This window comes from Arctopsyche grandis, chromosome 1, assembly GCF_051622035.1.
Source record: "Arctopsyche grandis isolate Sample6627 chromosome 1, ASM5162203v2, whole genome shotgun sequence".
Classification (NCBI taxonomy): Eukaryota; Metazoa; Arthropoda; class Insecta; order Trichoptera; family Hydropsychidae; genus Arctopsyche; species Arctopsyche grandis.
Genome location: NC_135355.1, coordinates 9,030,262 through 9,044,416, shown reverse-complemented (window position 1 = coordinate 9,044,416; position 14,155 = coordinate 9,030,262). Strand labels below are relative to the sequence as shown.

The 14,155-nt window shown below is 31.1% G+C and overlaps 1 protein-coding gene across 2 annotated transcripts in view; it reads left to right on the top strand.

The window, feature by feature from the left end:
• The window catches only part of Sox102F (transcription factor Sox102F), a 202,332-nt gene extending 191,853 nt beyond the window's left edge, over positions 1-10,479 (top strand). The window contains exons 6-8 of one of the 2 annotated variants that reach the window (XM_077436154.1): positions 941-1,192; positions 3,521-3,848; positions 9,102-10,479. In XM_077436154.1, the coding sequence (XP_077292280.1) occupies positions 941-1,192; positions 3,521-3,848; positions 9,102-9,754 (1,233 nt within the window). In that variant the 3' untranslated portion in view covers positions 9,755-10,479. The remainder of the gene's footprint in view (positions 1-940; positions 1,193-3,520; positions 3,849-9,101) is intronic. The other variant, XM_077436146.1, reaches the window with a different exon arrangement.
• Positions 10,480-14,155: the final 3,676 nt, after the last annotated feature.

The window sequence follows — 14,155 nt, the reverse complement described above, 5'->3', positions numbered from 1 at the left end:
TACTTTCAAATATAACGGCTCATATTATAGTGAAACTCATTTTATTTCAATTTCACTTAAATACCTACATATTATGATTGATATTTTCAGAAATAAATATTTATATCGACTTCCAGCCGAGGGTTACGAGACACCGACTTTATATTTTTGTATTATGTTTAATTACAGATACGATTATCGATGCCAAAAATTAAAAATATGATCTCTGTATTATAATAACAGTGCTATATGTAATTACAGCAAATCAACAAAATCAAAATTTATCATTTAAACATTATCCAACACACAGAGGATTCATTTTTTCAACTACTAAAAATTTAAGTTGATTAATAGCAAAATTTCATTGTATCAGAACACGCTTACGATTGCTTTAATATTCGGTGTGTTTTAATTGTAACTTTTAAAATTAAGAAAGATAACATTTCGCCGGTGATCTTGAAATTGAAAATTTGACAAATTATTACTCGCGTGCCAACTAAAACGAACAATAAATCAATGCGAAAAAACACTGGGCAGATAAGTTCACGAAAGTTCCGAAGCCCACACGACGATTCGCATTAGCAGGCTCATATTTACATTATTTTTTTCGCGTTTCGGAGCTTTCGTGCGGGCGCTCTCGCGTGTAGTTATAAAAGATCGTGTTCCGGTTTATTTATAAGAGATACAGTTCCATTAATTATGTTTTTATGGGTGTTTATTAATAGGCACAACAAAACTACAGTGCGACACTAATAATAGCCGGCGCGCGCGCGTATACGTCAAACATTTTTATTCCGGCGCAGTGCTCTTATTCTTACGCTCTATTTCGGTGCGCGCGCGCTTCACCCGTTTTGAGATTGATCCAACGCCGGTGCTTATTAATAACCGGATATTTATCTAGGCGTCAAACTGAACCTCACCTATCGACAATCATTAAAATTGTATTCGTGTTCGTTTTCAGGCATCACTGGCGGTCCAGGGTGGGATCGAGGCCCGTAGACTTCAGGAGAGGCGGCTGCACGAACTGCAACAGCAGGTGGCTCAGTATGGGGCTGCGACTGCACCCCTGTTGGATGGCTCAGGACCCATGTCAGCTCAACCCCTTGTCTTTCTGCCCTTCATAGAACACCTGAGATCTCTGCCACACCATCATCCACACCATCCACACCAACAGCGGCTACAGAACGCCAATCAACAGTCACAACAACACAACGTAAGATTTTCACATCAATTTTATTTAAATCCTTAAAAGCCTTATAAATAACAAGTTCCAATTCATATTAGTTGATATGTACATATATAAAATTTGATATACTTTTTATTAGTAGTCTTTAGGTTGACTTTTAAGATATATTTTTCACAAGTAACAAATGTGACTACTGAATTTGTGTAATAAAAATAATGAAAAGTACAAATCGTTTAAATTGCTAAAATATATATGTATGTATGAGTAAAATTATTCAAGATCGTAAAGATATTAGTATTATACACAAATTACCAAGCATTATTGCCCGTATTATCGTGCACAAGCATAACTAACAAAAATATGGTAGACAATGTGGATTGTTCCTTTTTTTTAATTAACATACTGAAAACATACATATATTATACATATATATATATACATATATAATTACATTAGAATTTTTCACTAAAAGTATTAAAAACTGCAATCTCCTTGCTAAATATCTGGAGAAAATCAAAATTTTCATTAAGAACTTTTAGTTAATTTTATTTATAATATACAGTTATCTAATATATAATTTTGAAAGAGACTTTGTTTGTAAATATTGTTGGTTGGATAATGGTTAGGAACTTCGAAAACAAGTCAAAATTTCTATGACGACATGGGGATGGGGGCGCCGGGGGTGAATGCCCCCGGGGGAGCCGCCGGATTCTGGTATAATATATAATACATCTAATATATAATACATCTAATAATAAAGAGACTTTGCAAGTTTGTAACTATAGTTGGTTGGAAATCTAAAACATGTCAGTTTCTATGACGATTCGATTGGTTAAATTTTTTTTTCGATTCAAATAAATTAAATAAGAAAACAAATGAATATTTACTATTAGATTCGCCATGTTTAAGCTGTTTATATTACAAATACTGAGCGAAGCCGGTTAAAACAACTAGAAACAATTATAAGAATAAACATCAAACTTAAAATTTTGGCTTATTCTAAATTTGACAAGTAAAATGAAAATTAAATTTTATTTTTTTGTATCGGTTAAAGTCACCCGTTAATAAACCGGATAAGTCTCTCATAAAAATAATTTACTGGATATTATTTTTCTATGCAACTATGAGTGATAAAAGAAAAGTGATTTTCTCTCGTGTATTCGAAAGTTTTCCCCGGCAATGCGCATGCGCACGGAACATAATAGACGCGTCCAACAAAACGTATGGGATATTGCCAAGATTTTTCAAGAATAGTTGGTTATCTTTTGCGATTGCGGGCCAATAAATAATTCTAGTCCGGCCCCCCCCAGAGAAGGCGTGCCCGAACCGACGAATCCAAGCCAAGTCCGTCCTACAATTGTCGTAACAAGTACCAGCCCGCAAACAAAAACGTATTGTTCGCGCAATGGCCGCCATTTTGTTCCCACGTCAAAATCTTAAAAATTTGCCAACAACGTATTCACATCGAATGCGACTGTTGGCACGAGCGAAACCAATTGACGAATATTTCAAAACATATTGAAACGTATAGCTCTCAACGGCCGTTGCCTAGATATTCAATAAATACTTCGTTAACCTTCTTATTAGATTCTAATATGAATTTAATTTTATGGTGATAAACAACTATCTAGAAAGAATCTCATTTTTACTTTGAAAACAAATGTCGTTCCCTCAGTTATAATACTGTATAATGCCATCATTAATTGCATGATTGGGTAATTACGCATTAAAACAACATTTTCATAATTATTCCTAAAAAAAAATGAGAAACTGGTCATATTAAATGTGTTTTTTGTTAATAAACTTTTCGATTATGATAATCACTTCGTTGACATTACAAAAATAAGTAATTGAATCAATATACATACATATGTATGTATGTATGTACATATATAATATGCACCTACTTATCTGAAAAACATTTTTTTTTGCTAAATTTTATCTTAAATAAATTACACTCTCGGTCGTTTTGTTAAATCGTATTTTATTCGGTAGATTCGCCACTCAAGTATGCGAGAAAAGGCGACTCAAAAAATTTAAGATGCGTGCCGAAAGAAATACATCGTTATTTTGATGGCAACACTAATGTCTGACGAGTTTCTTTCGGTCGTTTTGCACGTGTGACACAATTTCATTTAAACACATAAAAATCATTCGGATAAAAAGGCGATTTTTTATTTCATTTTATTTTTTTAGTGAGACTCACTTGCTCAATAAGTGAACGGATAAAAGTTGAATTATGTTATGGGTTTCTCGTAAATATTTGTAATTTTAATTTTGAATACGCAGTGTATATTCGTGATGTAACCATGATGATTTTTACGCGTGTGTTTAATCCTTTTATTTATTTTTTAGATGGTATCAATGCCTCAATGGACGGGTGGAAGGTCAACTCGAACAGCCGTAAGCCCTCCTGTGAGTCCTCCTCGAGATTTGGATGCCCCTCTCAACCTGAGCAAGCCTCGTGGGGGCTCAGTCTCGGCTTCTGGAGTACCTGGAACGCCCGGTGCCCCCGGAGTGACAGTCCCCTCAGCTGTACCCCCCTTTAGTCAGTACGAGCAGTCTACCGCTGCTGCCTACCCTCGTCCCCTCTATACTATTCCTCGTTCAGATCCAGCGCCGGCACCCACGGCGCCCCCATCTCAACTCAAAGACGAACAAGATTATGGAGCACCTTTCAACAGTAAGTATTATAATGTAATTACATATATATGATATTATTTCTTTTCTGTACAAATATGTAGGTACAACAATGCAATTACATTGGATATTTATATAATGTATCTATATATCTACGTATATGCATATAATACATAGATACCTCATTCAAAACAGAAATACAATTATTTCCCTACTCGCAATATGAATGTAGGTAACTTATTCTTATGAACATATTCAATCAAAACATCGATCGAATTTCAATTTAATTTAATTTATTGCAAAGATTTTAGAAGTTGACAAATGTAAATATGTATGTACAGTGGCGGACTGGCCATACAAGCGAACATGCCCGATGGCATGTGGGCCCCACTATCTGTTCTGTTAGAAAATATGGGCCCTCAGTAAAATTAAATAACTTTTTAACTATTTCACGTGTGTAAAATTTTATACGATATTGCACTTTGGGACCTAAAGTTTGGGTATTTCAACAAAAAAAAATTCTTACGATATACAAAAACAACTAATACCTGCTTTAATAGTCCAAGGATCGGTTAACTTTTTTTATTAGGCTCGAAATGTAAGTTTCAACATTTGCGTGGGCCCTTTTGCCGGGCCTATTTCCAACGTCAATATTATGTATATTCCAATACCTATGTAACAACTACCTACTGAAATAAAAATGGTAATAAACAAATAATAAAAAAATAATATAAACTGAATTGCCTAAAACAATTTTGATAGGACGATTCATCATCAACCAGCGATTTAAATTTACTTCATACTTTCAAAATAACATTTGATTATACTTCGACGATATAGTAAGATTTAAATACACAATTTTAAACAGTTTCCGAATATAAAATCTATTCCTAATCTAGACACATCCATGTAAATAGAAATATAGGATAGGGGCCCCCTCCCCAAAATCCCGATTTTCGAGTAACATTAATTCAAAATATTATGCATTTTTTTTCAGGGATGTAATTTGGGGGGGTGGCATAGGGGGGCACTCGCCTCCCTAAATTAAGGAATAGTGTGAATTTAGAAAATATTATGAATTTAATGATTAATGAGATACTATGGATCTATGAATGGTACGATTATTTCTTATGTATGTTACTTTTGGGTAACTAATAAAATAATCGCTGCTATGTACTTTGAAAAAAAATTATTATTTCAAAGCAAGTATATTTTGGTTTTTAAGTGGTATGCCTTGGGTAAAATTCTTAGAAATTGTTCATCCTATGGAGCGAATCGTTAGAAAAGTCCCCTTTACTTTATTTTGTCTCAAAAACAGATGTGTAACGTTTATTTTTCCGAAAGTTCGTATATTTCTTGTTTTCAAGAAAAGTTTTAAATTAATATTTTACTGAATCGGTTCAATCACAAATGGTTTTATTTCTCGTATTTTTATTTTATTTGCAGACGTCCATTCTCTCACAAAACAAAGAATGAGATGGATTTAAACTTCATGTGTAACGAATTCGGTCCAAAAAAAGTTTTAGTTATTTAATAAAATTGCTTTCTGACCAAAACCTTATCAAATTTAGTACATAAAGAATACAAATATAAATTTTCAGCTTGATACGTTCAGGGGTGTGGTAAAAATTTTTTTTTACTTCTTTAAGAGGAAAAAATCCCACTTCTGGTTAATTAAATTTAATGATTTTTTTAATTATATTTTCATCACATTGATACTAGGAATTATACATAAAATCGTGAAGAGCAGACATATTTAAAGGGTCGATTAAAATAGTGGAAGAAAAATCCGGTAAACTTCCAACAGGAGTAAACTGTCACTTTCGGTTAACGGGTGTTCACGAAATTTTACACACACTCAGACACACAGCCACACACATTTTTCTATATTATGTAAACGTGATCAGTGATCGATTCTGAGTTCGAATTTTCGCAAGATCACAAAACTTTATCTATTGTTATTAGTTATTACGTACATATGTACATAGATAAAGTGAAAAGACAGTCGGTAGAAATTAAGTTAATTGATAGTTTTTTAGTGACTCAGTTTGATTTTTTTTGACCATGTGAAGATATTTGGAAAAAAATTTTCGCCTGCGGCGCTTTTTCCCTTTTTACATAATATATTTTTATAATTATTTTTTCAAAAATTATAAAAAATTTCTTGTACGTGATGGATAGAAGAAAAATTTTGTTATATGGGTGGGGGGGGGGGGGACAAATTTTTTTAACCCTGGGTGGGCCCCCTTTGACTCCTGGCATGCACTGTTTTCAGTCCCAGTCCGCCACTGTGTATGTACATAAATACATATATCATACATGAAATAATATAATTCAGTAGTAATGGCTTTTTAATGTTCGGAAACGTTCTTGTTTTTGTTTGTATGTAATTTACTTTATTTACATATTCAAATCAATTCGTTTTCAACTGTCAAGTTCACTTTTTTAACCAAGAAGTTCCTAAAACATGATCAAATTCATAAAATATTCCACAACTGCAACTACATATGTACATATGTATGCAACTACATACATATGTACATGTATATTAAATATCATTTTTGATATTTATTTTTACATTTTATACCAGGAAGGCCTTACAGGTAAACCTCAATGCGCCTTCCTGGCTAATTACAAACAATACAGCATTTTTATTTATTATAAAGTCGCTGAGTTACGAGACACTGACTTAAACTCGCAATTTAACGCGACATCTATGAATTGTACATAAATTTTAATGTACATTAATCATACTCAAATAGTGGTGACATAGTAGGTAGGAAAGATTTTTAGCCAATTTTTTATGATATGTGTAGGGTAGACCGGGGCAAAAATAACATTTTGATTTTGGGATTTTTTTCTAGTTTAACTACTACATTTTCAATACAACAAATGTAGCCATAGTATAAACATTTTATTTATTTATTTCCTATGATACAAAAATAAATAATAATTGTAACAAACTGTTATTATACACATATCTATTCGGTAATAATTATGTAACATTAAAAATTTCAATGACATCAATTATAATTAAAACGACACGAAAACAACAATGAAAACGCAATTTACGTTTTATGGCATGTAGCTTCTGTTTCACCTTAGTAATAATCTGTTACAATTGCAACAACCCCACCATGCACATTTAAATTCTAAATTAGATGGACATAGGTTAATATGCAAGTCTAAATTAAAATTTACCAATTCAAAATTAAAGCTAAATAATGTCACTTTGTAGTAAATCACAAAACTTCATATATTGTTACTACGTACATAGATAAAGTAAATATAGCATATAGATGTCCTCATTGGGTGTCAGTCTCAACTTCGTAGGTACATATATATACATACATATGTATATCTACATACATGTTACTATTGTTCCATTTTAAGACTGTTACTATTGTTCCATGTTACGTTTGTCACCGTTTTACTCTATCGATAACTTTTAATTCATTCCTAAATACATTTTTTTTATTATATTGTTTCCTGAAATATGAATATCTACATACTATAAATATTTATTAAAATATAATTAGTAGTATAATTAGGAATTAGTATAATTAGTAGATCTAATACCTTTTTTGTCCACTTCGATTAATATCTATAGACAATAAATTAAATAGCCAGTATTTTCATCAATTTCGATAAGAATATAAATCAGTTCTCAGCCAGTATTTTATTACAAAATGGTCAGTATTATATTATTAAATGTCAGTATATATAACAAATGAACAGTATAAAAATCTGACGTACATTCGTTAGAACAAATGGCAATGCCTCTTGGATGGAATTTTCTATCAAGATCGTACCAATCTGGTGTTGATACCAATCAAAAAGTAATACTGGCTATTCTTTAAAATAAAACTTACCATTTAACATTAATCCTGACAATTTATGTTTAAATATGGATAGGTACCGGCTTTTTAATTTAAATACTGACAAAATTAGACAGAAATACTTAAAAACAGAAAAATAAAAGCCTTATTTACATATATAAATAGTTGAATTGTCTGTGAGTTGCTATGTGTGTGATTTTTCTGCTTTTCATTTATCGAGACGGACGAAAGTGCGGAAATCGAATCCTTGCACACTCGTAGATTAATATTCGCACTTGTCCACGAGCAATACTCGACACGTGAACTTGCATATGCAATGGCAGTTACTATTACACATGAGCTACATATATACATATGTATGTACATATATCAGAGATGAGCGGCTCCGTTGTCCGTCCAGCGCAGCGTAGGACGTTATAAATTACCGACCGGCGTGTAATATTAATTTACGAAACACGTCCGCCAGAGCGCTTTCCGCCGCGCTTTGAAAGCTCGTTTCCGCATTTCATATTATTTTGATATGGCCGCCGAAATGGACGATCTGCGCCAGAAATTCAATTCCGATTAATCTCGCTGACGTTGCGCTCGGGCTTCGGAATCCGGCCATATCCGGTCCCTCCCCACACCCACCTCCTCATCTTTTCCTCCCTTCTATTTCGCCGATCGCCATTTATTTTGCTTTGATTCCACTAATTAAATAATTAATTACCTTCTCCAAACTACACCTAACCTACACCTACATACTTCGTATATACGTACATATATACATATGTATGTAAACTATCTAATTCATTTTCATCCGCGTTTTATAAAATTGGACGATTTGGGTAATACGCAGTTGAATTTGCAAATACAATAAACTGTCAAAAATGATTTTCGCAACATCAAATGCCGATAACTTCTATTACTTACTGCATATTGTAATTTAACTAGTTTATAAATAAAGCACAGGTGCTCAATTTTTCGTATTTTCATTAAAAAAAATTGTTTAATTTTTTTACACAAATAATGTAAGGGAACACTATTTCTTGAATACTGATTTAAAAACAGTTTTGTCAAATTAATGCTTTAATTTTCATAAATATATAAAAATAGTTATTTTTAAATATTTGATGACTACATATACAAGTTCGTGCCTGATTTTCATGCTTGATGTTTTCAACGATAAACGGGAACGAACTTATGCAATGAAATTGAGTCCACCCATTCCCAAGTATTCTTAAAAAAATAAAATCGTCGTATATTATACATTTGTTTAGTTTAAATCCTCAATAACTTTATTTTAAACAGCTACAGTGGTAGTGAAAATTTGATTTTTTTCCTGTATTGAATAGCTTTCCAACTATGGACTCGAATTTAGATATTGCACATTTTTATATTAACTAGTTGAGTTGCATGGCATGGGTTCGGAGCATTAAAAACCACAGATGATGTAATTATTTGTTTTCTCTTTCCAGTTTGGGGTACTGACAGTCCATATAAGCCCACAGAAGAAGGATCCGAAAAAGGTAAAATAGTTCGCCAGCAGAAGAGGGACGGCGAAAACAAACCACATATAAAACGGCCGATGAATGCTTTCATGGTGTGGGCTAAAGACGAACGACGAAAGATCCTGAAAGCTTGCCCAGATATGCATAATTCAAACATATCGAAGATCCTCGGCGCTCGGTGGAAATCTATGTCGAACGCAGAAAAACAGCCGTACTATGAAGAACAATCGCGATTGTCCAAATTACACATGGAAAAACATCCGGACTATAGGTATAGACCTCGTCCGAAGAGGACTTGCATCGTTGACGGGAAGAAAATGAGGATATCAGAGTACAAGACTCTGATGAGGTCAAGGAGGCAGGAAATGAGACAGCTGTGGTGCAGGGAGAGCGGTACTGATATGGGATTCTTGTCACCCGGTGGAGAACTCACCTCTCCTGGAACTTCCGGTTCAGGGAGACCGTCAGCTTCACCGCCGACTATGCTGAACGGAGCAGGTCCCAGTAATGATCGTCATTATTACTACCCTGCAGACAGTCTCTCACCTCCAGATGCCATGACGTTTTCGCCGGAAAATGGTACAGCATACGACTTGAGTCCTGGGCGAGAAGACGATTGAGGCGAGGCTATGCGGGATAGACCGCACTCATGGTTCCCGTTTCCTGGTCCCTATGGACCGTTCACTGGATTTGGACACCAATTGCCTCCTCGCCCAGAGCCTTGGTAAGCCTCAACGAATGCTAAAGCATCTCTTCTCCATTTGACAATGTGCCATGAACATTATCACTACGCGACATAAATTTATCGAAGCGTGTTAAACTGACGATAAAATACTTGAAAATATAAACGACCTAAATTATTACGCCAGTTTTTTCATCCTAAGTTATGGATTGAAACTTGCCATTCTCTATGTCTGTAAATAATCTAACGATCGTTCTTCCTATTTCTATACTATATACTATAGCACTTCAGTACTATAGCATTTTTTTTTGTAATTATTAAAAATAAAATGCGTGCAATTTTTAAATGCTACATACAATATTATATTTGATGTGTCTATGCACCATAAATACTTACATATTACATATACATATATCAAATAATAATGTACTTATAGCAACTAATTTTCAACTGTAAGTTACACGACAAAGTATAGTCAAAAATTCTTAATTAAGTATCATATTTTACTTCATTCATAAGTATTAAATGAAAAATCAGTGAAAAATAACACAATTTGTAATGTTTTAGGCAGTGTACATACACATACACACATACATGATGTAATAAAATGAATTAGGACGCTTTGTATCTTATATTATATGTACCTTGAATTTCTATGTAGGCAAAATCAAACCAAAGGGTAATGATTCATTTGCGATTAATATTTTTCGTTTATATCTATCGATCATTGGTTTTTATATGTTGCTGAAATTTTAGCAATTTTATCGTCATGACGTAAGATATCACAACTTATAATTCTATATATCTAAAGAAAATACTCAATCGTTGTTAATTATTGACAGTACTTATTTTTAAGTGGTTGTGATTCTTTTGATAAAAATGTAAGTAAATCAAGCCAGCTCTTGAGAGTACCTTATAAGTTAATATTTTTTTATTATTTTTATTAAAAGCGTAGAACGAATTTATTATAAATTAATTTTAAGCGATATTTTTTTCTCGATTGACACTTGTACATTTTCGTCCCGTGTAATTTTTAAATGTTTATGTACCTACTTAATACAATTTGAATAATATGTATTCGTTAAGTATTTATTTTCATTTTTGCTGCCAGTGATTCACACGGTATCATTTTTTCGGGTGATAAGTGCGACTAGTTATTCTTAGTAATAAACATTTTTCACTACTTGTTTTTTATATCTTGTTATTTTTTATTTCTTTACTTTATTGTTGTCTTTATAATATATTTTTAATATCATCCATACATCTAAAAGGTTCACAATTAGCAATTTTTACTTAAATATATTATCTATATGCTAAAAAAAGTAATGCATCTGAATTCAGTTACGTTCCTCAATCAGTTATCCAATAAAATTCAAATGTGCATATGTATGAATGTACGTTCAAATGACTCATATGTATATTCGCTCAAACTATTCGCTTGTTCCAAAATATCCGGGTTTAATATTGAGCAATTTGATGGATCTACATATGTATTATACATACATATTTTAGTGTCAAAAGTGTGACCAATATTTAATGAAATTATACAATTAACGTACATATGTATTGTTTACTGGATGTAATTTTTTTCCCAAATGAACATTTTCTTAATTTTTATTTCAATAATTCTTTTAAGAAAATATATAATATGTATTTCTTTGATATATCCTTCTACTGAATTTTAATTTGAAGATGTTTGTATATTTCAAAATCGATAAAATTCAGTTTAAATTTTTATTTTTCTATAAATGTCATATTAAAATTAAAATTAATAGTGAAACACTATTTATTTATGGGTATTGATAAAGCTTTCACTTTAAATTTTAAAAATTGTTTTATTTTAAAATATTTGAAAAATAAAATGCAGATAAAATGAATTGTTACTAAAAAAGAGTTCCAATATAAGAGTACATCAATAAAAATAAATTTTATTTTATCTATTTTGAATATATGCAAATATAACTTATGATGAATTAAGTCTAATATTTGATGCCAGTAAATGTAAAATTATATCTCATATTGTAGTGTGATTTGCTTTAAAATTTAAACCATAGAATTTCTTTAAATATATGCATATACATATACATATGTATATAATAATAAGATGTATGTTATTTATTATTAATATTATTATTTTGGATAATTTTTGTATATATAATTATTTAATTGTATAATTCATGCTAGGATAGGCTACTTAAAAAATAATAATCGATTATAGTACACACAAACACAATGTGTTGTTAAAACAAAAATATAATCATCATAAAATCAAATCAATTAAAAAATATTTATATGTATTATATAAAAACTTTACAATAAAGAGTACTAATATTATTTGATTGAAAATTGTGAGAATCTGTAAACAATGTTAGAGAAAATAATTTAAATTTACTAAATTCACACTTTACATATACATACATATGTATTATTAAAAATTGTGTTTTGTGTTATTTTAGAGTGCAAATTTATATTTTGATATTTAGAAAAAGGTGCTATTCGACTATTTATCAGTTGTAATCAGTTTATATTATCTTCGTTATTTTTTTTTATATGTGATCTTGTAAAATTTAAATATCGAATATATAAGCATTGGTGTCATCCTATTATATCCCAGGGTATCTGAAGCAACTTGTAATTGGAATTTTGTAAATATTGTGAACATTGTAATTACATATGTATAATACCACTATGTTTAAGTGTCTGCACTCGTAATAATTACACTTTTGAAATTTTCTAAATTTAATTTCTAACTAAAAATTATTGATAAATGCAATATTACAGACGCGTTATAATTGAGAAAAAAGTTCGCAATTTGTTTCTTTTTCAAATAATGACAAACTGCTTCACTCAATAATGCACTCTAAAACTAAAATCGTAATGTAAATTGTGATCTTTTACTAGTTTTTATAAACATAAATATTAAATTTTAAGAAAACAATTTTGTGGCCGGTACTATACTATATAAATGGATAGCATGTAAAATTATTCAAATACATACACACATTTGTAAACTTAAACATACATGTATTCCCCTATTCCCTCAAACATTTGTTGTATGTATCTATAGATGGTATAGTTAGATATTTAGCTCATAAATGTTTGGAATTGGTCAAAAGCACTCATTTATTGTAAAGTTTATAGTTTCATTGTATTAATGAAAAATTCCATTGTAGAAAACATTATATTTAGTGTTACGGTACATAATATGATCCAGTAGATGACTTTGTTAAGCCTATTTGAACTATTGAAAAATGTATATTAGTTTGCTGTGACGAATCCTTTACGCCATTTTTAGCAAATGCATCTCTTAAAATTAACAATGTGTCATAAGTATATACAATTATTATTCCCTTGATCGAATCAGTTATTTGATGACTGGAACACGTGTACGTTAAATACAGTGTGATATGTGACTGTAGTTTGTATAATTTTTTGTTAATTTTTGACCTGATAATTTGATAGTGAAATAAAATGTTATGGAAATTAAAGGAACCTTTATTGTAATATTTGAAGGCTCATTATTTGTCTATTGTGCCAAAATAAAATTTAATCAGTATAATTTATGTGTTTTAATCATTTACATATGTACTATAATTAATTATGAGAAAATATCACAGAATGATAACTTTTCCATTTGATGTATCGCATGGAAGAATAATAATGGCAGATTAGATTTTTAATTTACCGTATCAAAAGTAACAGTATTAAAAAGCTCATTCAAAATATTTTATTATATTATATCGATTTCCATTTCGGAACACTAGAGGGAAAGCGAGCGAGAAGACGGTCTACCATAAGATGGTCAGACCTAATTAAATAATTGGCGGAATCGTCCCCAAAACAATGTTATCAACTTAGCACAGGACCGGGAGCAGTGGTGGTGAATCGCCTACCGGTTTCCAAATGATACAAATGACCACGACGCTCAGCATTGAGCAAACAAGAAAAAATAAGAGATAGATTTTCATACTCAGAGAATAATTTTATATATACATATGTACATATAATCATTAGCAATAAATATTTTATAACAAAACAATATTTTGAAAATTTTCATAAAACAAAAAAATGCATAGGGAAAACACTGGTTGGTATATAAACATACATATATATATGTACATATGAACATATGTACATAGCACCGATGTTCACCCACTTATTACTTTATCTACATATGTATGTACGTAGTAACAATAGATGAAGTTTTGTGATCATGCGAAAATTCGAACTCGAGATTTTGACTGATTCGAACTCAGAATCATTTACTGATCACGTTTTCATGATCTAGAAAAAATGTGTGTGTGTCTGTGTATTTTTTTTTTGTTGAAGCTTTATTTTT